General features: G+C 41.7%; 1 protein-coding gene across 2 annotated transcripts in view; it reads right to left on the bottom strand.

Moving 5' to 3' along the window:
- Positions 1-24,098, bottom strand: part of PTPN14 (protein tyrosine phosphatase non-receptor type 14) — a 111,930-nt gene that overhangs the window by 51,953 nt on the left and 35,879 nt on the right. For both annotated transcript variants that reach the window (XM_042051749.1, XM_042051750.1), the window contains exons 2-3: positions 20,453-20,778; positions 13,649-13,818 (exon numbers count right to left, since the gene is read on the bottom strand). In XM_042051749.1, coding sequence (XP_041907683.1) covers positions 13,649-13,818; positions 20,453-20,626 — 344 coding nt within the window. In that variant the 5' untranslated portion in view covers positions 20,627-20,778. The remainder of the gene's footprint in view (positions 1-13,648; positions 13,819-20,452; positions 20,779-24,098) is intronic.

Genomic DNA, 24,098 nt, shown 5'->3' with positions numbered 1-24,098 from the left:
CTTCCATCTCCCAGAGACCCCAGTGACCCTAGTGTTTCCAAAGGAATAATTGAAAACAGTCACCCCACACCTCAGTAAATCATGCAACAAAACCACAGCCCAGGAAGTTGTAACATCCCAGTGAACGCGACCCTGCAAAAGTGAACACAGCTCTGATAACAACGGGATGTTGCCAGGGAAATATGTGAATCAGTGCCCTGCTGGGTGGGTAAAACAGATCCATTTCATGAAATGAATAATTATTCTTTGTAAAAGCTTCAAAAACAGATGAAGATATCAAGTGCAAAAGCAGCTGCCAAAGATAAAACAGTGGCCCAGTAAACATCTCACTGCACAGGAATCTGCCATCTTCCGACACTGAGATTTCTGCCAAATTCTTGTTGAGATTCTCAGCTGCATAAGGGCCTCCACACAAATGCCTCTTTTAAACACATTTGGAGACTTCAGGGTTGTACTGACATCCAACTGCAGCTCCTTTAGTGCTACACCCTGCCAGCAAGGCAAAAAAAAAAAATACAGATACTCACATCACTGAAAAAGGTAAGTTTAGAACTAAGTTTTCATGGTTTGTCTCAGCTATAAGAGAAGGGAAAAAGTTTGCTCCAGCCTGCAGTACAAACTTTGACATTGAATTAATTTAATTGAAGACTGGCAGTGCTACCGTAACCAAGATCTCCACTGTCTTAATTTAAAAAGCAGATAGAAATCCCAATCAAAACTCACAGATCTGTTTGCTCATATGCTGCTGCTGTTAGTGGCTTGACCCTCTTCCTGATGCTGTAGAAAAATTTCAGACATCTATCTGGGACTTCTAAATAGAAGACCAATGATCCACTGCTCCCTTTTCAAAACACACAGTAGGAAAGAGAGAATGAATCACCTGCAGAAAGTGATGCACAACAGAGGAATCCTGAATCACACAGTGGAAATGCCCATTTCTTCTCACTGATTACACAGGAAGTCTGGAGCAGCCTTCACTCTTTAAGGCTCCCTCAGGAGCAGCAACATGACTGAGGCAGGATTGGCGTGTCACGAAGAGTTTATGGAGTACATCCCCTAGCAGTCTGCACTTCCCTGAGGAGAAACTGCTAAGTCCCTGTTACTGCATTATATGGGAAGACAAACAGAAGAATACCAGCCCCAGCCTAGGTAATGCAGACATCTGTCCAAACCAGTGCCTTAAACCACCCTGGGAGACAAGTCCAAAGCATGTGCCAGTGTGTGAGGTGCAGCAGAATATCCACCCCGTGCACAGTGCTCCTTAATGAGTGGGAAACCTCCCTCTGCAGTGACACACATTGCTGCTACACCCAGAGGGAAAAAAGAGGCCGCCAAGCAGCTTGCAATAGTCTGAATGGCAAAGGCAGTGAGTGGCTCAGTTCCTAAACTAGAGGAGGAATTATCCTTTTCACCTTCATTTAAGGCGATGCAAAACCGCTGATGGGCACTTCTGTGACTCAAGCAGCTAGGGATGACAAGTGTTGTCCCTTTTTCTACTTTTCTTATCCTTTCTCCTTTAAACTAAAACATTGACGCTAACATCTTTTTTTGTAAATCTCTCTATTTGCTTTTAGTTGCATCTGTCTGGTTTAAAGACACAACAATACACTAAGAACTTTCAGGGAACAAAATCTTTCATAACTGATTCTATTGAGAGTCATTCCACCAGCAGGGGCTTTTTCATTAAGTTTATAGAAACCTCCCCAATTTGTGGATGCAAACCCCCTGTCCATCATGGTGATGGCAGCACGCTCCCATCAGTCAAGAAACATTAGACTTGAATTTCCAGTCTAGAGAATATTATTTCTATTTAGAAATAAAACTATAATGACACAAAATCTGCTCTTTGTTTGTCATTTTGTATCTCTGCATCCTGTCTTAGGCCTGACACAGTCCTTGAGAGTAAATACCTAGGTGAAGATTTCTTGTAGAGTTTACAAGTGGAAGTAGATCTAGCAAGGCTATGTTGTTAAATACAACTTTTGACACAACCTCCATCTGTGCAAGCAGAAGGGAACTATCACAGGGGATCCAATGCTGGTCAGCACCGGTGTGCCACGATCTTCCTAGAAAGAGTGTCCTGCAAAGAACAACTCTTCCAGGAGTGATGGCAGAGCTCCCTGGGCAGCAGGGGATTTCAGCAAGTGTAGCACCTTCTCAGCTACAAGCGATTCCAGCTCTTGTGATTCAGCTCCCCGTGAAATCACCCAAGGCGAACCCGGGAACAGAGAGACAGGAGCCTCGTATGGCAATTCCACAGAGGTGGCTTTCATTGTCCAGCAGCCCCTGTGAAGGGGAGGCCATGGACAAAGGCTCCCTCATCAGGGGCAGAAACAGGGGGCTTTTTATGGGAAAGGCAGGGGGTGGGGTAGAAACCAACTAGCCAACTGGGTACAGGCTATTGCCATATAGAAACAAGGCATGCTGGGGGTGGTTCACTTTCTCACCATGACCCGAGGAAGGTTGCTTATCTCTGGGAGAGTCTTTTTGCCCTCAGGCCTCTCTCCTCCAAGGGAATGCAGAGGGCTCTTGTGCCAAGGGCTCCCAGCCCTCCACAGGTTACTATCCCTACACTCATCCTCCCGCCTCAAGACACTGCAGTTCAAAGAAAGCAAGACGCCATTTTCCACTTCATTCCAAAAAGTAGGTTAAGTCGCAGTTTTCATGAGGTTCTACTGCCAATTACAGCAAGATTTAAAATATTTTTCAGCACTGTTTAACCAGCTACTAACACAGAACAAGCAAAAGGGACACATTCAGATCATGCAAGCAGACTTTCAATAGATTTTCCATTAAATACACACACACGGAATGGATACTGCTAGCAGTACAGCTAGAGACATGCAACCGTGTGTGTGTGTGTGTGTGTGGCACTAGGAAATCTAACAGGAGAAAGCCACGCAGCAGGAAGAGCAGGATTTAAACAGAAGATAACTCCAGGTTATCACAGTGATCCACCTAACACAAGTGCTTATCACCAAGCAGCAGTGAGGACAGCTTCCTCAGAGGCGGAGAAACAAAAAGCAGCAGGTGTGACTCATCCAAACACAGCTCCATACACAAAGCAAGCTCCTCACTTATGAAAGCAAAAGACCAGATTACTAGCCTCAGCATTATTTCAACTGTCAGATATCACAAAATAAATATACAGGCCGCTCAAATTGTTTTTGTTTCCTTGCAGGAAGGCAGAAGAACTTTTTCTCCTGCAACAGAAGCTGGTTAGACCTTCAAAGCAAGTTTCAAAATGCTTAATATATTTCCATCTCTTTAAGGATTATAAAATGTCTCAAGTACTAGGTTCAGTCTCATGGACACTCAGCTCTTCGTTCTGGAATTAAGGTTCAATCCTGACAGTCTATGTAATCAAGACACATTTTTAAGACAGTGGTTTGCAGCCGTGTCCTATCATACCCAGTCACTTCCTCTGGTGACCAGGAACAGGACATGAGGGAACAGAATGAAGCTGCCTTAGGGGAAGTACTTACACTGGGATTGTGAGACAGGGACAAAGCAGGGCCTGTTGTGATAAGACAAGGGGCAATGTTTTTAAACTAAAAGAGGGTAGATTTAGTCTAGACATAATGAAGAAATTATTTACAGTGAGAGTGGTGAAGTGAGAGTGGTGGAACAGGTTGCCCAGAGAGATGGTGAATGTCCCATCCCTAGAAACATTCAAGATCAGATGGAATGGAGCTCTGGGCATCCTGACCTAGATGCTCATTGCAGGGAGGTTGGACTAGATGACTTCTAAAGGTCACTTCCAATGCAAATTATTTCATCATTCTTCTGTGATTCCAAGTTCAGATTGGACATGAGGAAATGGTTCTTCACCCATAGACTAGAACAGGCTCTCAAGGAAAGTGACTACAGTACCGGTCTGAATGATGCTTTAAATCATGATTTATTTTTAGGTAGTCCAGCCAGAAGCAGGGAGTTGGGCTCAGTGATTGTTATGGGCCCCTTCCAACGTGAATGATTCTGTGATTCAGTGAATCCTCTTCTGTCCTGTTGCACATATCCACATTTTCTATCTGGCTCCCGATGCACTTTTGAAATGGATGCACAAGTACTGTACTGTCATCTCTGACGTTTCATAGGCCACATACCAATCCCCCTCAAAGCTATACTATTATTGAAGAATGATACTCCTTTGGTAAAGCTAGGTGTTCCTTTTCCTTCTGGTTTTTGAGAGCTATAGAGTATTTGGAGTCATACCTTTCATGCCTTTCTTTACTTGCTCATTACCAGTCCAGTTTGAGTTGTGTTTTGAACATAAAAAAATTCCAGACTGAAATTCCTATCATTACCTCATTTCAAGAGCTGCTAAGTTTAGGGAAAAGCCTAACATAATAAAAGTCTCAAACACAGACAATAACACGGCTATATTGTACCCAGCTGCAGAATTCTTCTTAAAAATCTGAATCATTCATGGTTGTCAACCATGGTAAAAGCCATCCACATTGTTTATCCAACATCAAGGTTCAGCCAGTGTCTCCAACAGCACACGTGCCCAGGTGGACAAGAAAAGGAGATCCAAAGTACTTTTTCCCAAGTGCAAATGCCTCCACTATCATAATTGGCATGGAAGGATTCAACCTGGACTACCTAAGACCAGAGAGGAAGCCCCCTCACCTTGTGTCTATCATTACTAGTTGAGAAGAACAGAACCAAAGAATGTAATCTTTACTTCCCTTTAAAAGGGCCCAATAAAAAAAGCCTAGGTTTCTCCAAAAGTATGTGTTCTTCTAAAACTGAATGTAGAAATAGCTCCCATCAGGAAAGCAATGTTAGAACACGTGACTAAGCCGCAGAACATAAAATTAGTATTATTTCCTTATGATCAGATATAAATGTGAATCTGCCTAATGCCAAGGCATTCCTGTTGCAACATTTCTAACCATCACAGCCACTGCCTTCAAAACACAGTAAAGCAAGAATGAAGGCTGGAAGTATCCTACACTGTATTTATAGTTATGCAACACTAGTTTTTAGAGTTGCTACATATGTACTGCCCAACCACATACATGAAAACACATTCACTTTCTGGTCTAAAAGCACAGTATAATGTAATAGATTAGATCCAAGCGTCAACAGTTTCTTAAAATATCTGGCACCAAGAGCTCAGCTTTCAATAACCAACACACAGAGAACAAGCTCCCCATTCACTGAAGAAAGTCAGCTGGGAGAAATGTTTGCCCTCCTCAGCAAATATTTTATAAACAGGGAATTAATGTTGAATCTTAGGTCTGCCTTGAAGGAGTTCTTACTTTTAAGTCAAAGTTTAAACATCCACTAAAATACACATCCAAAAAGAACCAACTCAAAAATATTACTGAAAAGCAAAACAACACATATGCTGCAATAATATGAACACAAGAAGACCCAGGCAAATACTGCACATTATTTGTTGTTACTGTCCTCTAAATACAACATGAAAGCTAATTAAGTATCAGGGTGCTTACAGTGAGGCAGGTACAAGCCTAACATGTGTTTTATGCTGCAGTAGCCACTAATATTAAAAAAGTCTAATAATTAAAACAAAACAATAAAACCATCAAAGGAGCATCAAAACACAAATATCCCAGACTGTCTAAGCCTGGGTGGCCACCCAGGGCTCTTAGGACTCATCCAGCTTGCATGCAGTTCCAGAGCTGCTCCCTTGTCTGGGCAACAAGAGCCCAAATTCCTGCAGCTGGAAGGAAAGGAACAGAAAAGAAAAGAAAAAAAAAAGCCTGACATTTCCAAGTTACTTCATGACCCACCCACAATCTTGTCCAACAAAAGAGAGCTGAGATCCCTGAGGACACAGGACTCCCTGGCTCCACTTAGCAATGAATCCCAGAGCTTGCCTTTCTTCCAGCTTTGGGAGATGGGGTGCAGTTCCAGTCGTGAGACAATCAGTCTGAGGACCCTGAACAAGACTGGGGCCTGTATGGTCATGCAGGCTGTTAACAGCTATCTAAAACCAAGGGAATTCTGTTCCAGCAAAAATTTATTTGCCTCATGTCAATTCATAAAATTTCAGCTCCAGAGTTCCTACTGCTTCCTCTAGAAGATCTCGCCATGAGATCCTACAAATACTCTCATGAATAAGATACTTCTATTAGTACTTGTTCCAACTCTTCTTTTGCTGTCTTTCAATACTCAGCAACTACCTACAGCACCCTCTATTAGTTCTCCTATTTAAACAGTAAAGAAACAGTACCACCACATATGGGTCAGCTGGCACCCCATGCCCTGTCACAGTTGTTTCACACCATTCCTCTGCAGAAACATATCCAGTAATTTGACTCTCCAAATCATTTAGCTGAGAACAAAAGCTTTGATGGGATTCATGGGATTAAATTATCTTCCATTTCTAAGGTCTCCCATTCTTACACACCACCCTGTCCTTTTCTGTTCATTTGATACAGCTTCCATGTATAGCAGTAACTGTTTTAATTCATGTGAATCATTTAAAATTGCAGTCCATTGACCCAAAGTTCTCTATAAAATATATATGTATATGTATATAATGATAAAGTGGGAAATATTCTAGTAGAAGAAAGAAGCTGCACTGGTTTATACTACACAAGGGTCCAGCCCAATTTAAGAAACAACAGGAACTGACAAACCTTTTAACTGGAAATAGTTAAAAACACAGGACTCCTCTGACCATTAATATCATATTTATGTTGGAGAGAACACTGTTGCTTCTTAGTGAAGAGGAGGTTCATCATCTTTCCAGCTGGGCAAGCCACACAGCTCTTTCTGGTGCCAAGAGGGAGGGCTGCATGTGTCAGGGCCTTTCCTGCGTGGTGTGAGCAGAGCTGATCAGCACAAGCACCATGGCCATGACACTTCCCAGAAAAGCAGGCATTGAGTGCAATGATTTTTCTGGAAACTACATAGCCTGCCTCCAGATAACATCCTTCCAAGACAGCAGGCATGCTCTGAAAACATGTGTTGGTAAGGACACCATAAACACAAACTGACAAAAGGCTCCCAGGAAGAGACAAATTCGGACAAAGCAGTGAGACATCTGCTCTCTGAAAACTAAACTTTTTTCCTCTGTTACTCTGTTACACACCAGTAGCACTGAAGGGTTAAATTCTGACTTAAATTTCCAGGTTTAAGAGACCAACTGGACTTTTTTTGTTTTAAACACCCCACCTTCCCATTTGCCATGTATCACTCAGTTCTCTCTCATTTACCAATCCACTCAACTAAACCACACATCTCTCTTCTCCTCTCATCCTCCATGCTATTCTTCTGTACTTTCACAGAAAATTTTTTACGTGTCAGTACATTTTTGAGAACCACTGGCATTAAAAAAATCCTATGGGTCTATCTGAGGTGTAGTAACAAGCACGGCCACACAACCAGTCACAGTCCTCGCTTCAGGCAAGCACAGTCCAGGATGTCTGGAACAAATCTGATTGTACACATTGTGCTGTTTTTTCCAGCACAGTGTGATATTCAAAATAATTATTTTGGACAATGAAGCCAAACCAACTACCACGAGCTCAAAAGTACACAGAGAGTCTTCTGCAGCCACCAGCTGCAGGTGTGACCAACCATAAAAAGCAGCCTCATGTACTTGTTACATGTACATGTTACATCCTTAACAACCAAAGAGTTCCACTTCACTGAGCTTGCCACAAAACCAGGCTGGCACAGGAGGATATGTGATATCCAGCCTTAACACAAATTAAAAGCACAGTGTAAGGAGCAGTGACTAGCAGAAAAGACAGCGGTGACTGGTAGAAATCTGCAGCTGATTGGACTTGTATTAAAAGCTAGCTACACAGGAGGAGGTGAAACTTCAGCTTTTCCAAAAAAAAAAAAAAAAAGAAAGCACAGCAGACTAAAAGCAAAGATAAGCTCAAGTAGGCAAGACATTTAACAAGGACTTTTTTGAGGGGAAAGAAAAAGATCCAGCATTTGTTAAAACAGATTTGTGAAAACATTTTTCCCTGTAAATATAAAGCACTCAATCACTAATTTTTCCCCTCTAATTTATTCTCACACAATTTAAAAATTCATACAGTCCTAGAGTCTGTACCTCTTTATGCTTTAGAAGAAACTTCTGCTTAAAAAGGTCTTCACCTAACACTTGCAGAAAAATAAAGAAAGGGAAAGGCTGGGGACTGCAAAGAAGAAATATTTCCTTAAAAGACAAACAAAAAAACAGCTACAAGAAATGGTGAAGAAAAGGGCATGGCAGAAAAATAACAGAGAAATAAAAGTTCACTTAGTTAAAAGAGGGTAAGGTTGAGGCTGAATTTTCACAGACCACTCAGAAAAGAGGCCTGGGAGCCACAGGCTCTAATTTTCCACCTGCGAACACATTCATTCCCACACGTCGCAGGTGCAGCCATCCTATTCCAAACACTGTTTCCTTTCACAGGAAAGCTGTACAGCACGTTCTTCTGGGGAAATGCAGAGCTGACAGCTGAACTTGGGGCAGAAGCCCAATGCAGCACAGTGCAGATGCTGGAACATGTCCTTCCCTACAGAGTCATGCATGCCAGACCCACCATGCAGAGTACCATGGGGACCCAGCTCCACGGGGGTACCCACACTAGGAACTGCTCTCACTTCCCAGGATTATGTCCCAGTCTGCAACAGCACAAAAGCCACTGGATATCACTGAGTACAGAGCACCCAGTAAGATACCAAAAACTTCTTCCAGGAAAGAAAGAAGAAAACCAGACTAAAGCACACCTTTATTCCTTCACAGGAGGCACAGCAGTATCACGTACTAAGAAAGAGTTACTGTGGGGAGCGAAATGTGACTTCAGTCTTCCCTTAGAACTGTGGGAAGGGGGAAAAGAAAAAGGCCCTGGATTGTCTGATAATTGTGCAGAAAGCAGCATTGCACCCACATTTTCAGAAAGCCGCAGGAGCGTGTGGGTTCTCTGTTTTTGGAACAAGAGCACAGTGAAAGTAAGCTTGTTTACTTTAGACACTGTACAAAGACTTTTTTTTAAATAAATGCTTGAAAGGATGCCTCCTCTCTGAGGAGTTAGCAGAAAATAAAAGGCAGATTTATATGTCTAATCTATGCAAATATCTACTCTAGAGGGCATCACAAAGACTGCTTTATATCAGACAGTATGCAGATCCCAGGTGCTTTAAATATGCCAAAAGCATGCGCAGCATCTCTATCTGCGATGGCAGCTCACTGAGAACAGCTGGATGACTAAAGAGGTTGTCTAAGTAGCCTTCCATGAAAAATGCTTTTTGCTAATGTGCCAATCCCCATACTCCCACCCAAATTACTCCTGCTGTAACTGCCGTTGAGTCTGAAGAGGGATTTTTGTGGTTGTTGTTTGGTTGGTTTTTTTAATTCTGTTTATCACAAATTCTTCTAGAAATTTTCCAATTGTAGCAATAATAACATGGTGAAAACTCCTACTGACACCTTAAGAAATTATCATGATGTTTTAATTAATCTGTGGAAATGGAAAACGTGTGGGACTGGGCACCAGTAGAATGTCATGACCAGCGGCCAGGGAGATGCTGTAGTCACTGAGATTTTGGGAGAGACAGGATTAAGAGCAGGGAATATATACAGATGAGAGCCTCAACTCAAGAGAAAAGAAACAGAGTAGAAAGAGTAGGGAAATAAGAGGGTAGGAAATAACTCTCCTAGGAGAAGGCTTAATGCCAAGAGTACAATGCTATTGCACTGCAACTAAGGCATAGCAATAATATTTATGTCATGGCCACTACCAGAAAGAAAAGACAGGCACTTTACAACTGGTGTCTGCTTTCTGTATGCTTCCCTGGGACATCCTTGGGAAGCATCCATCACAGGTCAGGAAACATGACTGCCCTGAGTAGCCCCTGCATTTGCATTCAAAACCACAAATTGAACAAGACTGACAATGTCCTGCAGGTGCTTCCTACCCTGTCCCAGTGATTAACTTCATCCAAAGAGGAAAAAAAACCACACCACTAATACCTTCATCTTTAGGCAAGTGTCAGTTTTGTAGCAAAGAAGGAAAGAACTGCAAGCCAGAGTCAGATCTGACCTACTAAAACAATTAATGTGCTCCCCAGAGTACTCTTTGCCTCATCTTTTCTTGCAGGTCTCAGAGGTTGGCTTCCAAGAGCTTAAGAGCTAAATAAACTGCTTTGACAGCCTTGTCTTTTCATTTTCTTTACCACAGGCCGTCTCTCATATTATCAGAAACACCTCTCAAAATTAGCTACAGGCATCCCACAAGAAGACATGGCAAAACTTGTGTTTATATGACAGGTGCCTGCAGCTCCACAGGTCCTCAATAACCAGTTACATGGTCAGCACCCATCCACAATTTGGAATTATGAGGTCATTTGGGCATAAACTGAAATACAAGGCATGCCTTCTAAACATAAACACCCTCCTTTATTGCAAGGGTGACTGAACACCCTAGATTTCCCAGAGTAGGTGTGGAATGTCTCCCTCCATGAATATATTCCATACCAAATGGGAAGTGGTCCTAGAGCAATCTCCTCTAGTTGACCTTGCTCTGAGCAGACAATCTCCAGAGATACCTTCCAACCTCAACCATTCTGCAACTGCTGCTTGCTTTTCACTGCAGTAAATCACCTGACCCTCCCACACTCTGACACCCTGTGAGAGCCAGCAGTGACTCCTCACTACACTGCCATTCCACTCCTCTCCCAGCACATCACATGTGGGCAGGTTTCCACCGAGTCTGTCCAGCACTGTCGGACACAGTGCTCGGGGCAGTGTTACTCACCTGTACTTCTGCCTCCTTCTGACACTTGGCTTGTCAATACAGGAGGTTACCAGAGAAACCACAAAGAGCTCCTGACCACTACCAACACCTGCAGGCAGTTAAAATCCAGTGGCCTGGAGGCATAATTAGCATTTCCTACTTCCAGCAGTAATGGTAAGATGTAAAGGAGTTATAATTTTGTAGATACTGTCCTATTGGTAACAGGCTTTTTCCTGTTGGTCCCAGCCACCAAACACAAAATGGTTCACATACTGTTTTGAAGAGTCAGATGATCTTTCAAATAAAATTATTAAGGAACACCACCTCAGAGCCAGTGACCAACACCCTAAGTAATGCTCCTCTCAACCAACAAAGCCTGAAAGACTTGGACCATTTTCCCTTTTTGCGATGACAGTATGTGAGGCACAGGAGGTTGCAGTCACTGGGAACAGGAAGGAGTATTCAATTTGGCGACAAATTTCTCAAAATCAGCTATCAAGTCTATAATCCTACAGATCAGAGGCAGAGTAAACCAGCTCAGGAAACCAACTCCCTAGTTTTTGAATACTTGTGCATTATGTCAGTGTTTGCTGAAGCATTCTCAGAAGACTTCATCATCTTCAAGGAATATTAATCAACCCTGGAAACCCTCGAGTCTACAATTAACTAAAAGCTTAGGCTGAGAGATGGGTTTCACCTCCAGCTCCAAACACAGCCAGGCAAGCTCAGGGCTGGAGATGTTTCCACTTAGAGAAGGTTACAGAGGTGACAGGTTCACTGCTGGCTGTACTGTCATCACCTCTGCAGCTTTGGCCTTTGGTGATGGTTGCGTTTTGGGGTTGGGTTTGTTTGTGGTGGTTCTGCAGCCTCCCAGAAGGGGATGAAGTGTCTCATCACAAGTTCTGCATTTCAGACAGATTTGTCATTTGTACCTAAATATAAGTCAAATACATAGGCACTGAGTGGGTGAGTCCAGTGCCTACCTCAACATCACATGTAATCGTATCACGATCAAGTCTAATCCTAGAAGCAGCCAGTGTCAAAAAAAGCCAAATGTTTAATCAGTTTACCAAGAGCAAACAAAGCCAAAAAAACCCCTTACAGGCCCACATCCATCTGTCCATCTAATCAGGTTTTAAACTAAGCCTTTCTCAGCCATTTGTTTCAAAAGAATCCTCCATGTCCCCACCATTGCTTCAAACACGAATCTACCTATTGCACAGTTGAAGGCTTGCTGCCATCACACCATCTACAGTGCAGCAATTCCACTCCGCGAAACAAACAAACAAATCTATAAACAGGCTATTCTATATCTGAAATCCTCTAGGAAACTGCTGCCTTTGCTACACACATTTAAAGAAACATAAAAGGCACTTATAAGACTCTGCAGCTTATGTTATCAATCACTTCAGAAAGAAAAACAATTCAGCAGCCACTCCAATAGAGAGTGCTGTGAAGTTCAATTGTCACTGAAATGCTTTGTTATTACCAACCTGGGCAGAATGAGCAAATATACCTCTGCAGGTGAGCTATGAATGAGCAATCAGCACTGCAGGCTGCAGCTTGAAGAGATAATAGCATCCAAGTAGCTACAATGCTTCCTTGCACACAACTAGGCCAGGACTGGGCTGACAAATTGAGCAACAACATTTCAGACATTCCGTCTGCACATTAAAATAATTCTGAAGGAAAAGGTACTGAGGCTTCCCTCTCCCAGCACGTGCAAAGCAGGAACACACAGATACAGACAAGCATCAGTATTTGGTCTGTTCTCAGAGAAACTGAGGTTTTATGATGTTTTTATCCCACTCTTTGGCAAGAATTCAGCATACACAGTAGTCAAAGGGTGGCTTGACAGCTGCCATTTCAAGAAACAACTTTTTCACATCCTACCAACGTCAACTCTCCAGTTCAGTGTCAAAGAAAGATCCTTTAAAATACACAATCTGCAATATAAAAAATGCTTCATGCCTTGCACGCCTTCTAGAACTAAGGCCACTCTTTCTCCACTATTTATATTTCTTTTCTTAGTTATTATGACCATGTGCTGAATTCCAGGTTTTCAGCAACAGCACGTTTTTTTCAGTGGCAAAGTTTCTGCCACGCTGAAGCCTTCACCCACTTATTCCAGGCTTTACCTTTAGTTGTGCTGATACAACTTTGCTCTAGACTAGATAAATGAAATAATTTTGGTTAAAAAGAAAACAATTCCACCCCTTTTAAAGTGAGGTGGGCTTTTTTCTCCTCACTCCCTTTTTTGTATTATTAAATTTCAATATAGCACAGATGTGCAAAAACCACACAGTGATGTGGTTTACAAAAATAGCCCCTGAAAACAGTTGTATTGTTACACAGAGCTCTGAATAAAAAGAGTAATTCCCACTGAAGTTGTTTGCAAAGGTACACCCTGATCATAATTAAAACACTAATGCCCTCTTAACAGTTTTAATCTTTTTGTGAAGCATAAGGGAAAATCAGGAGTGGGATGAGCAAAACTTGGGGAAAAAAATGCCAAAGTTCACTTTCACCAAAGCACACGTAGGCTTAAGAATAATAAACTAAAACTCTATATAGAGGTCCTTTGTCTGTGGCTTCCTTTTCATCAGTAGAAAGTTACAGAAGAAAAAGCATGGTCCTTTTTAAATTTATGTCAGATTTTCAAACATACAACTATTACTCCCATTTTTTCCCTGCAGTTGGTCATGCACATTCAGTGGGACAACTTTTTTTTTTCCTCTTCCCAAGCAGACATAATCAAATGGTGACTTCTCCCACTTTTTCCCATTTGGGCAATCATCAGGAAAGGAAATAACCAGAGGACACCTGAGCAAATACCGAATGCCAGAAAGAGAGCAACTGTTTCTCTCAGTGGCTCTATCACAGACCCATTCTCTCCCAGCTCTATTGCAATAGTGCGAACAGAGGGAAGCACGTACCTTGTTACCTCCTGCTGCAGTCGGGAAACACTGGGCACATAGAACATAACCCCAAAGAAAAGCAAAGGCTCATTGGCAAATTTGTCCAGCTGCTTCTTCAGAGGCTTTTCCAGTTCAACCCAGCGGTCTTGCTGGCTCTTGCTGAGAAACCAAAGGCCGAAGTAGTGAGTCTAGATAAAGAAACAAATTAGTGTCAGTTTACCTTTGCCAGCTAGATCACTCACACAATGTCACAAATGCAAGAAAGAACAGATGGCATTGTGTACAATTTTCCATATGCAAAATCAGAGCAATTTCTTTTTTACTGCCCTTTTTTGTAGGACAATTTTGAAGATGATGACAAAATATTGCAATATACTTCATGGAGCACTATCTGCCTCCTACCATCTCTCCCAAATGCATATTGAAGAGCTCTACCTGACATTGTGGCACAGGTGACATAAATGATTTACAGAAAGTGTCTGAGTCTTTGTTTTCCTAAGGGACACCTGTGCTTTGTGAACAGACAGCAAACACTAAGTCTGAATTAAAGTGCAAAGGCTTCATGAGACTCTGGATCAGGAGCACCGCACGCAAAGGACAAGGACTCTTCCCACTACAAAAAATAAAGAATGCAAACCCACATGCATGTGTCAAAATATATTGACCAATAGTTGAACCGTTTACCCAACACAGAACATGTTTACTTTTCTATTTTTTAATGCACTCACAACATTTTATGACAGACAAGTATACACTTAGAATGTGCATATCACATACAAGTTGTTTGCTCTAGGCTCTACAGAAATACCAGGTTGGAAACCTCAGCTGTTTCCTGCCCATGGCTGTAGTAGCCACCATATGAGCCACATGGGACTGCTGCTGGTGAAGAGGAATCAAGACAGAACAGTGCTCAGAACTATAGCTTCAAATACTACAAGCTGGCACTAAAGCAGCAGAAGGAATAGTGAACCCAACATGAAGGATTTTATTGAAAAACACTTAAACATCAAGTACTATGACTACAGATCTGAAGAAAAAGTGAAAAACGTTGTAACAGACAAATTGCAGATGTTAAACTTTGCAAAATCCACCATGAACAGTCTGTTTCATGCTGGTAAGGAGGTTTCTATAAAAACCATTGCACACACCATGACTTAGCACACAATGACACAAGGACAAGTAATACAATACCAAAAATTTTAAATGTTTACAAACGGCAACAAACCAGCAGGGGAAACACTGCTCCAACTGCTTTATAGCTGAGGGCATGCAAGAGACAATCATGCAAAACTCTGAATGCAAGCACAGGTGTGCTTACTTTAGGGTCTCATTACGTACATACTTTCAACTTTGGACAACGTCCAGACTAGCATTTAACCAAGGTGATAACTAATTCAGCTTGATTCCTCAATTAAGCCTGACAAACAGCTTGAGCACTGCTCAGTCTGGTACAGTGAAGCAAACTTGTCCTTTTGTAGTATTTCCTCCTAGAAATTAGAGATATCTTCAATAAATAAATAAATCAATCTATCTAGGGCACAAATAAATCAAGAAGTCAGCATCTCCCACAGGATAAACTTCAAACAAAACTAACCTCATACATGTTCCCTGATATATGTCTACTCTCCCTTTGTAGTCGGCAGTGGATAAAAAGTTCTTTCTGATGAGCTCAACCATGGTAGTAATTAGATTAAAATGAAGGTGGGAGGGACAGTGGAGGCAGCAGAGAAAAGGAATTATTGTGAACGCAGAAAAAACCAGTGATTTTACCACCTCTTAAGGGAAACTCTAACACAGTTGAAAATCACTGCAGGGCAGCTCATCCTCAGCAAGAAACAGCACAGAGATGCAAAAACAGGGCTTCCATATTACTTGAAAAAGTAAACATTCGCAACACCTAGAACCCAAATTCAAAGTGTGAAGTACTTGTAAAACATCTAGCAACTAGGAAAATTCAGACTCTGAAGTCTAGAAGAGTTATTCAAGGAATTCAGGTATTGCAATTAAACAGCTCAAATGAGCACAGTCCCTTCCCTTTGAGTGGGGGCTGGGGGACAACACAAGTTTAGATTTGCTACAGTAGAAAGACTCTTCAAGCACCGAATCCAGAATCAATTCCAAGGAACAAGAAGTAAATGAAATGCATGGTCGAAACCTCTAGACTACAGGCAGTACAGTGGAGCAAACACGGCAGCATGCATTTTGCACAACCAAAAGACAACTGTTTTCCTGGAAAGCAGCCTGGAGAGGATCAAGCTACTGCAGATGAAGCACAGGAACTGACTGCAGAGCAGAGCTCATGTCACAAATTCAGGCACTTTGGAGAGACAACCCATAGAGTTATCTGAACATCAGCACCCTGTCACCAGCAACTTTACTTCTTGAAAATATCAGTGTTTTTTAAGAACCCACAGTGAAGGACTTCTGTAGCTACTACTGTGAATGCCTGAAGAGACTCTCCCCCTTAGGAACATCAGTAATCCCCAAAAGGAATGGAGGAACGTGGGACTGGAACAGCTGGACCATCAAGTTCAGCATGCTATGAGCAGGCATTTGGCTCTCCAGGTGGCCTTACAGAATGCGAGTCATGCCATGCTCTCCAGTCCACAAAGCACCCCAAAAATAAGTTGAGGGAATAAAAAAATGGGATCTTCTATCTATAAGCAGCTGATTGAAAACTAGGTTGATTCCAAAAGCTGGTCTGTTTGTCCATCTGTACAAAGTGAACCACTGACTTTGCTCCAATTTCCATGGAATCAGTATCTACACCTACAGCTGTCAGGCTCTGAAGTAACACATATTACTCTCAAAGTTTTAAAATTTGTCTTATCTACCATGCATGACTTCACACTTGGTAGAAGGAAACTGGTTTACACTCCTCCAGGAGCTGTGGTCCTCTGATAAAGCAGCAAACAAGAACTAGAGCACTTCTGTGCCCCAATGAAAAGGTGATTCTCAAAATAAGGTGAGTCAGAACACTGGACATACAAAAACTGCACTGGGAAGTCTTAAAATAGATGACATTATAGCTGCCAGTTCAGGAGGCAAAGTATTTGTTTTGGATTTGGCCTTAGCTATACTCGGAAGTGCAGAACTACCCCTGCCTTTACGTTGGGCCAAACAAGTAGAATTGTCAACTAGAGGAGATGACAGAAAACTACTAAACCACCAAATGTCATTCTAAAAGATTCATCAAGCACAGCTTAGTGCTTATTAAGGCACCTGGTTAAGCAGCCCAACTAAATAGAAATCCTTGAGAAAGAGACGGAGTTCCAGCTTCTCCAGGCAAAAAACCATTAAGCCCTGCTGTCCCAGGGCACTTGAACAGAGGAGAAGGTGCCATTTACAGCAGCCAATTATTCACTGCAGGCCTTTTGTCCAAGCACTGCCTAAACCCCACCCCTCAGCTTTGCTGGCAAGACAAGTCAAACCAAGCCACGCTTTGAGGCAAACTGGCTGTAGAACCCCAGGTTTCAGCTGTGCCTTAAGAGAAAGGGGCACCTTCTGAGGCACAAAAGTAAAGGCCAGAATGGCAGCAAAGGGCCACCTCTGCACAGTGATCAGCATCTGCCTGTGGTGCTCAGCTCACCATCCTCCTGCTTTGGTTTGGGGCTTATAGGATCACAGTGATGGACATACCATTATGAAATCTAGCTCACAAGAATAATTTTGGTTGGAAAGAACCTTCTTGCCCTCTCCTCCACTTACAATACATCAGAACATACCACCTTTAAACATTTTAACATTTTAGAAAGTGAATGAAAAACAACAAAAAGGAGAAGGAAACATGAAGACTCACAACAGATTTGTACTTAGTTCACTTAGTCTGGAAATAGAATGGAAAAATGCCATTATACTGGGGAAAAAAATCCTTTTTATAATCTATGCACACATATATAAGATTATAAAATTACATTTTTGACCTTGTCTTTCCTCTCCCTTCCTCCCCTCTTCTCATCTTTTTACATAATGCTGGCCTAAGAGCTCACTTTATTGGAACCGGTAACTGTTCCAGTGGAAGACCTGATGCTTTGTCAAGAGCTTTGCTGAAAAGGATAAATACAGATTTTACAGTAGTTACTGTAAAATGGCTCCACTTTCTACTGACCTATTCCTGAACCCTGACTCAGTCAGGCAGGGAGTTGCATTCCCCAGAGATCAAATAGAAATATACATAATCCATTAGATACTGTTTTTCAGTCATGTGTGGTATGATTGACGGTCCTTCGCAACGAGGCATAATCTCAAACAGTTTTGCATTTTAGCAGGAAGGGTTTGGGCAGTTTTTTGTTTATTTCTAAGAAATTGCATTGAGTGAGATATGGATGCATTCCTAACTCGAAGGTAGAAGTTGTGGTACACCTGGGATTTATTTGAACGTAAGACTAAACTGAGGTATTACCTGAGACTGCATGGAGGAGACAAACAGGAGTTTAGCACTGCTTTGTTAGCATGGGATTTAATGAAGGTTGGCTTTGTTAGCATGGGATTTAAGGTTGTCTTATTCTTATTTGTACATCACAGTTTGCAAATCAGGACTTCTAAGAAAAGGCATATTCCAGCTGAAGTTTTTGCTGCACTCAGGGAATTTTAAAAGTTTCTCTCCAATATGAATGCTTGCAAGGATTTTTTGCCTCAGTATACTTAACAGGCTTCTCTACTCAGTTATCCAATTGCACAAATCCTGTAGAAATCTGAGCTTTGTGAAAATATTTTTGACCCTTCTGCAGAATTTGTCTGGACAGCAAGTTCAAAAACTATGGTAAACCTAGAGAGGAGAGGGGATGGTCATCAAATTACTTCATCATCCTTACAAACTGTGGCAGGAAGAGTACAGGGGCAGAAGAAGAATTTAATTTGGGGTCTGAAAGACAGAACAGCACCAGACACCTCCAAGCTTACTAGCCCTAATTATTCCGCATCCAAGGAGCAAAGGAGGATACAGGGAGACCCTCTCAGAGTTGAAAGAGGTAGGTAATTCTCTCCTAAAAAAAAACCCCAAACCACCCACTTCTGTCAAAAAATGCTGTACTGTCGAAATCTGAACTTTACAAAACCAGTGCAACATTGCCAAAACCTTGTTAAGAAAAAAAAGCAGGGAGGGTGATGAAAGAAGGGGAATGTGTTCCAACAACATCAAAGCATTCTCTTCTATGTTGTTAAAATATTTTTTATCTTGAAACACAAACTTTTTGTGCTGACATTTCTTTTTGCATGACAGAAATAATTTTGAAAATGAAAAAAACCCAAAGCAATAGAAAACCTCCATGAAACTGAACACTGACCAAAACAGCTTCCTCTGCTACTCTACTGTCTAATTTAATTTCTCTGGAAAATTTTGAAACTTCAGGCTTTGTTCCAAAGTGGAACAAAACATGTTCTGAAATCACAAAATGCTTTGTGGAAAAGAACACTAACCCACTGACAGAGCTATTGTTTGCAAATGCAGGTGGACCTCCAGAGACAATCAGGAGGCCCCAGACTTCTGCTGCACCAACTAGATAAGCCTACAAGGAACATGAGGAGAATCACTTCATTCATTTCGCTGCTTTCTCCATTGGAAGGAAAGAGAGAGTTAGGTTCTTCCCTAAGGACACCCTAGGGCATCACCAGCAGAAAGGAAAAAGAAAGGAAAAACTATTTACTGATAAATCTTGATCTCTAGAAGTAAAGCAGGAGGGGGGAAGGGGAAACGATTTTACTGAAATTCATATTTAAAAAAAGAAAAAGCAAAAAAACACCCAAGTATGAAAATATGCAATATTCTCTCTGCCCTGTTCCTGCCTGCACATTCCCCAGCCTATTCTGCATACACAGAGTTAGATTCTTCTCCCATTCTTTATTATTATGGATGGATAAAAAAGAATTTTTGTTTAGTTTTCATCTGTTGTAGTTATTTGTATGCTACCTTCCAGTTGCCCCCACCACCAAGGCCATGGACCTTGCATAAGACACTGCAAGATTTTTCATTTCCCAGCTATGCTTACAGAAAGTATCAGCCAGGACAGCCAGATTATAACATAGCAACTTCCAGGCAATAGTTTTCCACTTATGATTTGGAAAAGTCTTGAAGCATGTAGGATACACACAGGGAGCCCACAGAAGGTAAGAAAAGTCAGTCAGTTCATTTGTGCCATGCACATTGGAGAGGTATTTCTAAAAAGGATTCAACACTTAAACACTAAAGTCTACAGCAAGAAGTAGAAAATAAAGGATTTCTATCTTGAATAAAGGCTGGTTTCATCAGCCTTTCCAGAAGCATTGGAAATGTAAAAGAAGCCTTTCAGGATTCCAGATGTGAAATATTAAGCAAAACAAAAGGAAGAAAAACTCACCATCCTCCAACTGTTACTACTAAAGCACAACTGTTAGTTGTAACTGCTAATAACATCACTTGCCTACTTCAGTTTTATAGTAACAGGAGTATTTATGTGGAGGTGGATGTTTAAAAGCCAGTGGTCTCCTTCCCACCAGCATAACTCAGCCATCAGGGCTGGTGAACCCGGGGTTACATTCAGAAAAAAGTTACTCTAACTTGTCCTTTGGCATCCCAGCTCAAAAAGTAACACTTGCAGCTTTCTAAGAAAAGAAACTTCATGTTACAAAGAGCTCTCAAAGCTATGATGGATGAGCAACAGCCCAAAGCCCTGAGTGCCGTTCCGCCGTCAGTTTTCATGCAATCAGAGTAGGTTTGTCCAAGCTCCAGCTGCTGATCATATCTGGCCAGCCCTGAGAACAACATGACTCAAACGCACAGACTGCCTGAGCTAAAAATGTGTCCAATTATCCAGTGACAGATGGTCTTTCCCGGGCTACCCTTACCTCGCGTAATTCCAGCCTCTGAGCGACAGCTTCCAGGCACTCCTGCCCCGTGCTCTCCACGGACAGGGTGCACTCGATCACGTTGCTGTCCAGCAGACGGATCCTGGTCACAAAGCAGTTCTTGCTCAGGACGTTGTAGCGCCTGGTCCGCCGCAGTTTCAGCCCGAAAGGCATGGCTGAAGGCCTGCAGGGTCGCCCCCTCCCCGGGCTCTCCCCAGAGCTATCAGCACACTTGTCGATTCGCCTCGAAGGCTTCTTCAGCTGGCACTACTCTCCTCCAAAAGTGGAGGTAGCTGTCCATTCCTGGGGCAAGCTCCAAGGGATTCCTGCAAAATACATACACGTAAGTAGACTGAAGTGTGAAACAAGATGTTCCTAAAGTTCAGTGGGAAAGAAAAAAGTTTAGGAGTCACATTTAAAACCGTAAAATAAACACCTCCACATGAAGGATTGCCATTACTACATATTACTACACAGCCCAAATGAACACCTTATACAACAAATCTTCCAAAATACTGTTTTGGCACTGAATTTAAAGCACGGATTTAATTGCAAAGCCGTTCTTTGAGAAGCTCAGAACAAACAGCAACTCTACAGGGCACTCATCCAGAGGTGCTAACTCTCCCACCATTACCCCCACCACAGGGGTCTATAACATAATCTTCAAGTTTTCATGCCCTCGGGCCAGCTTTGAAAACTAGTTTAAAAAGCTAAGGAATAGAGGCATTGAAAAGAGGTGCGATCTTGAAAGAAGAAAGGCTGGCTGTAGTCAGCAGGAAATGCAGGCACTCAGCACCTCTGAAAAAATCAAACCGAAAATATGCATGTGAAAAGCAAGAAGCATCTGAGCCATTTCAGAGGAGCCTCCTCTGAGGCAATCCCTCGCATTTTGCTGGCTTCCAACTCCAAAGCGATGCTGCGTTTCACCCTTTTAGGTGGAATGAGTAACTGCAGGAACGCGGCTGTCAGAGACCGGGGCAACACCGAGGGGGAGGAAGAGAACACATATTCTAGATACTGTTTCTAACTAGTACTCCTAAAATTTATCAGGGACATACGCAACTGCTGAGCCAAAACACAACGTAGACAGAAGAACTAGAGATACAGAAATAATGAGGAAGAATAATTGAAGAAGTTATGATCCTCACCTGCAAGAACCACTTCTTTTAAAGCAAAACAAACCAAAAAAGTTTAGTTAAGAGCAGGTTCAAGCTAAACCAAAACAAAGCATTTGCACTGACATAACCAGCTCTAAAATGCCACTTGTTCATGTGCTGAGAGGAATGAAGTAAATAGCAAATTACTTGCTAGCAAGTCTTCCTGGTTTTGTTTGAATATTCTGGAGCAAAAAATGGAAGAACACTAATGGCGGCATTTAAGAGTCCATTTCTCTTAACCAATAGGACTGCAAACGAAAAACTAGATCCCATTTCCTTACTTCTTAAGAGAAGCAAGGGGAGGCACTGCCAGCAGAGTATGCATCATTTGAATACATCAGCTGAGTGTGACATTTCAAACAGATAGTACATTGCCCACACATACCCCTTGGCACAGAACTGCATGAATCAGTTATTTTCACTTTTTACTGGATGTAGTTGCTATGGGGATTACTAAAAGCTGCCCGACTGACTACAGTGGTTATCATTACATTAGAAAAATAACTCAAATTTTTCATGAAGTGTATTTTCCAAAGCCAGTATAACTTGCCATTTATTAGGGAGTTAGAGCAACACAAAAAAAAAAAAATCAAATCAAAAAAACCCCACACAAACAGAAAACCACTGGTTAGGTGTGTGACTAGCCTGGTAGTCTACCAGCATCATCAGAGAAAAGCCTAGAGACTGAGAAGGAGCACTGCTACTTGACTGAAATGCAAACAAACCTATCAAATTAGCTGCTGTGGTTTAATCTCCCATTTTTAGCTTTCATGGGTACAGACATAATGTATTATTTTCACTTAATTGATGAGAAATCTGTCATACCTTGCATGGCTGTAACATCAGAAGCCATCAAAGCCATAGAAATACATCCTCACAAACAACCTGATGAGGCAGGGACATGTTACCCGTGACTCCCAGAAAAGGAACTGAAACATGAAACAAACATTCACCAGCTTGTCCAGCATCGATCAGGACAATGGCTGCAGACCTCGTACCAAACCATGCAGGACGGGCTACTGCTTTAACCCCTGGCCAACTACTTGCCAACTGCCCTGCTGACCAACCTATCTGAAACTACAGCCTGAATGTGAAAAGTGGGAAGAATGGAAGGAAATTACAGAGAGGGAAGGGTGTGGAGGACTACATCTTATCAAGAACAGCATTTTTGTTCAGTCTCTGGCTTTGCAGATTATTTTAAGTTGGACACAGAGAGAGTTTTAGCTAGCCAATTCAATTTCAAGAAAGACTTTTATCTTTCATTACTGTTAGTTGCACACATTTCCTTGCAGAGCATGAGCCATTCTCTGTGCAGTAATTGTAGAGTTAGCAGTACTCTGAGGATGAAATCAATGTTAGTTAAAAAACCCCAAGTGTTTAGCTTTGCTGTCCAGGCACACTGAACACTGCAGCTACAGCTGGACAAGCCATTCCAGAAGATGTGTGTGCAAACATGCTATTCTGGAATTAACACATCAGCTCCTGTATACCAGAACTGACAACATGGATTGGACATTAATTGCTCTAAGTTATACTGTACACTCAGGTAAACAAGGCCAGTATTTCCCCTGCTTTTCAAAAGCAGTAAAGTAACATGAGTTTTCCCTTAATTCTGTGAGTGCAATCAGCCAGCACCATTTTCTCAAGGTGCAGATGTACAAACGGGTTAATGGATGCACTTCGTGTAATACAGATGGGATTACTATTTCATTTAACTTAAATATATATATGAATGCCCAATGACATCTCTCTCACATGAAAGATCACACTTAAAGTAGTTTTCAGTTAAAGAATTAATTGGGATGGCAAAGCTGGAAACACTTAAAAACAGCTCAGATTTGCCCAGCTTGTAAAAACTATTAATTCTCAGATCAATTCAGGTATCTAAGTTTTCTGTTTACACATATTCTGGATGTCTGACCAACTTCTTACTGGGTTTTCTGGTAAGATTACTGAATAAGATCTCACAGACCAGTCACAGGTACCTAAAGGTAAACTAGGTTCTTCAATGTTTGCATCATCTTAAAAGCATCAGGAGCATTCATTTTTACTCATGGTTATTTTGTAGATGACGGAAAAAAAGATGCCATTGAGAGACAGAAATGATTTGGTCTTCCAAATGAAGGATTATTCCATTACAGGATCTCCCTTCCCAATTTAAAGGTTGCCTGGGAGAAGCAATGTCTCTAACAAAGTCATACCAACTGCGCAGGCATTCACAACATCCCCCTCCTCAAACTCACACTTAAAACAAAACCAAATCAGTGAAACTAATGCAAGCCTATAAACAGCTTATCAGATAACCATGAACTTGTTCTAATTTTAACAAAGGATTTTTGTTAAGAGTATTTCAGGTGTGAAAAACACTTTAAAAGTGACGTTTTCCATTAAGTATTTATTTTTCCGAAGAGAAATTACACTGGGCTCCTTAAAAACTTTGGGTACTTTTTTCTTTTTTGTGTATCAATCGCTCTTTGCAAATTAAGCTC

This window comes from Corvus kubaryi, unplaced genomic scaffold (genome assembly GCF_017639235.1).
Source record: "Corvus kubaryi isolate FWS band 111438036 unplaced genomic scaffold, C.kubaryi_AGA036_p1.0 76, whole genome shotgun sequence".
Classification (NCBI taxonomy): Eukaryota; Metazoa; Chordata; class Aves; order Passeriformes; family Corvidae; genus Corvus; species Corvus kubaryi.
Note: the sequence above shows the minus strand (reverse complement) of the source record. Positions and strands in the feature narration are given on the sequence as shown.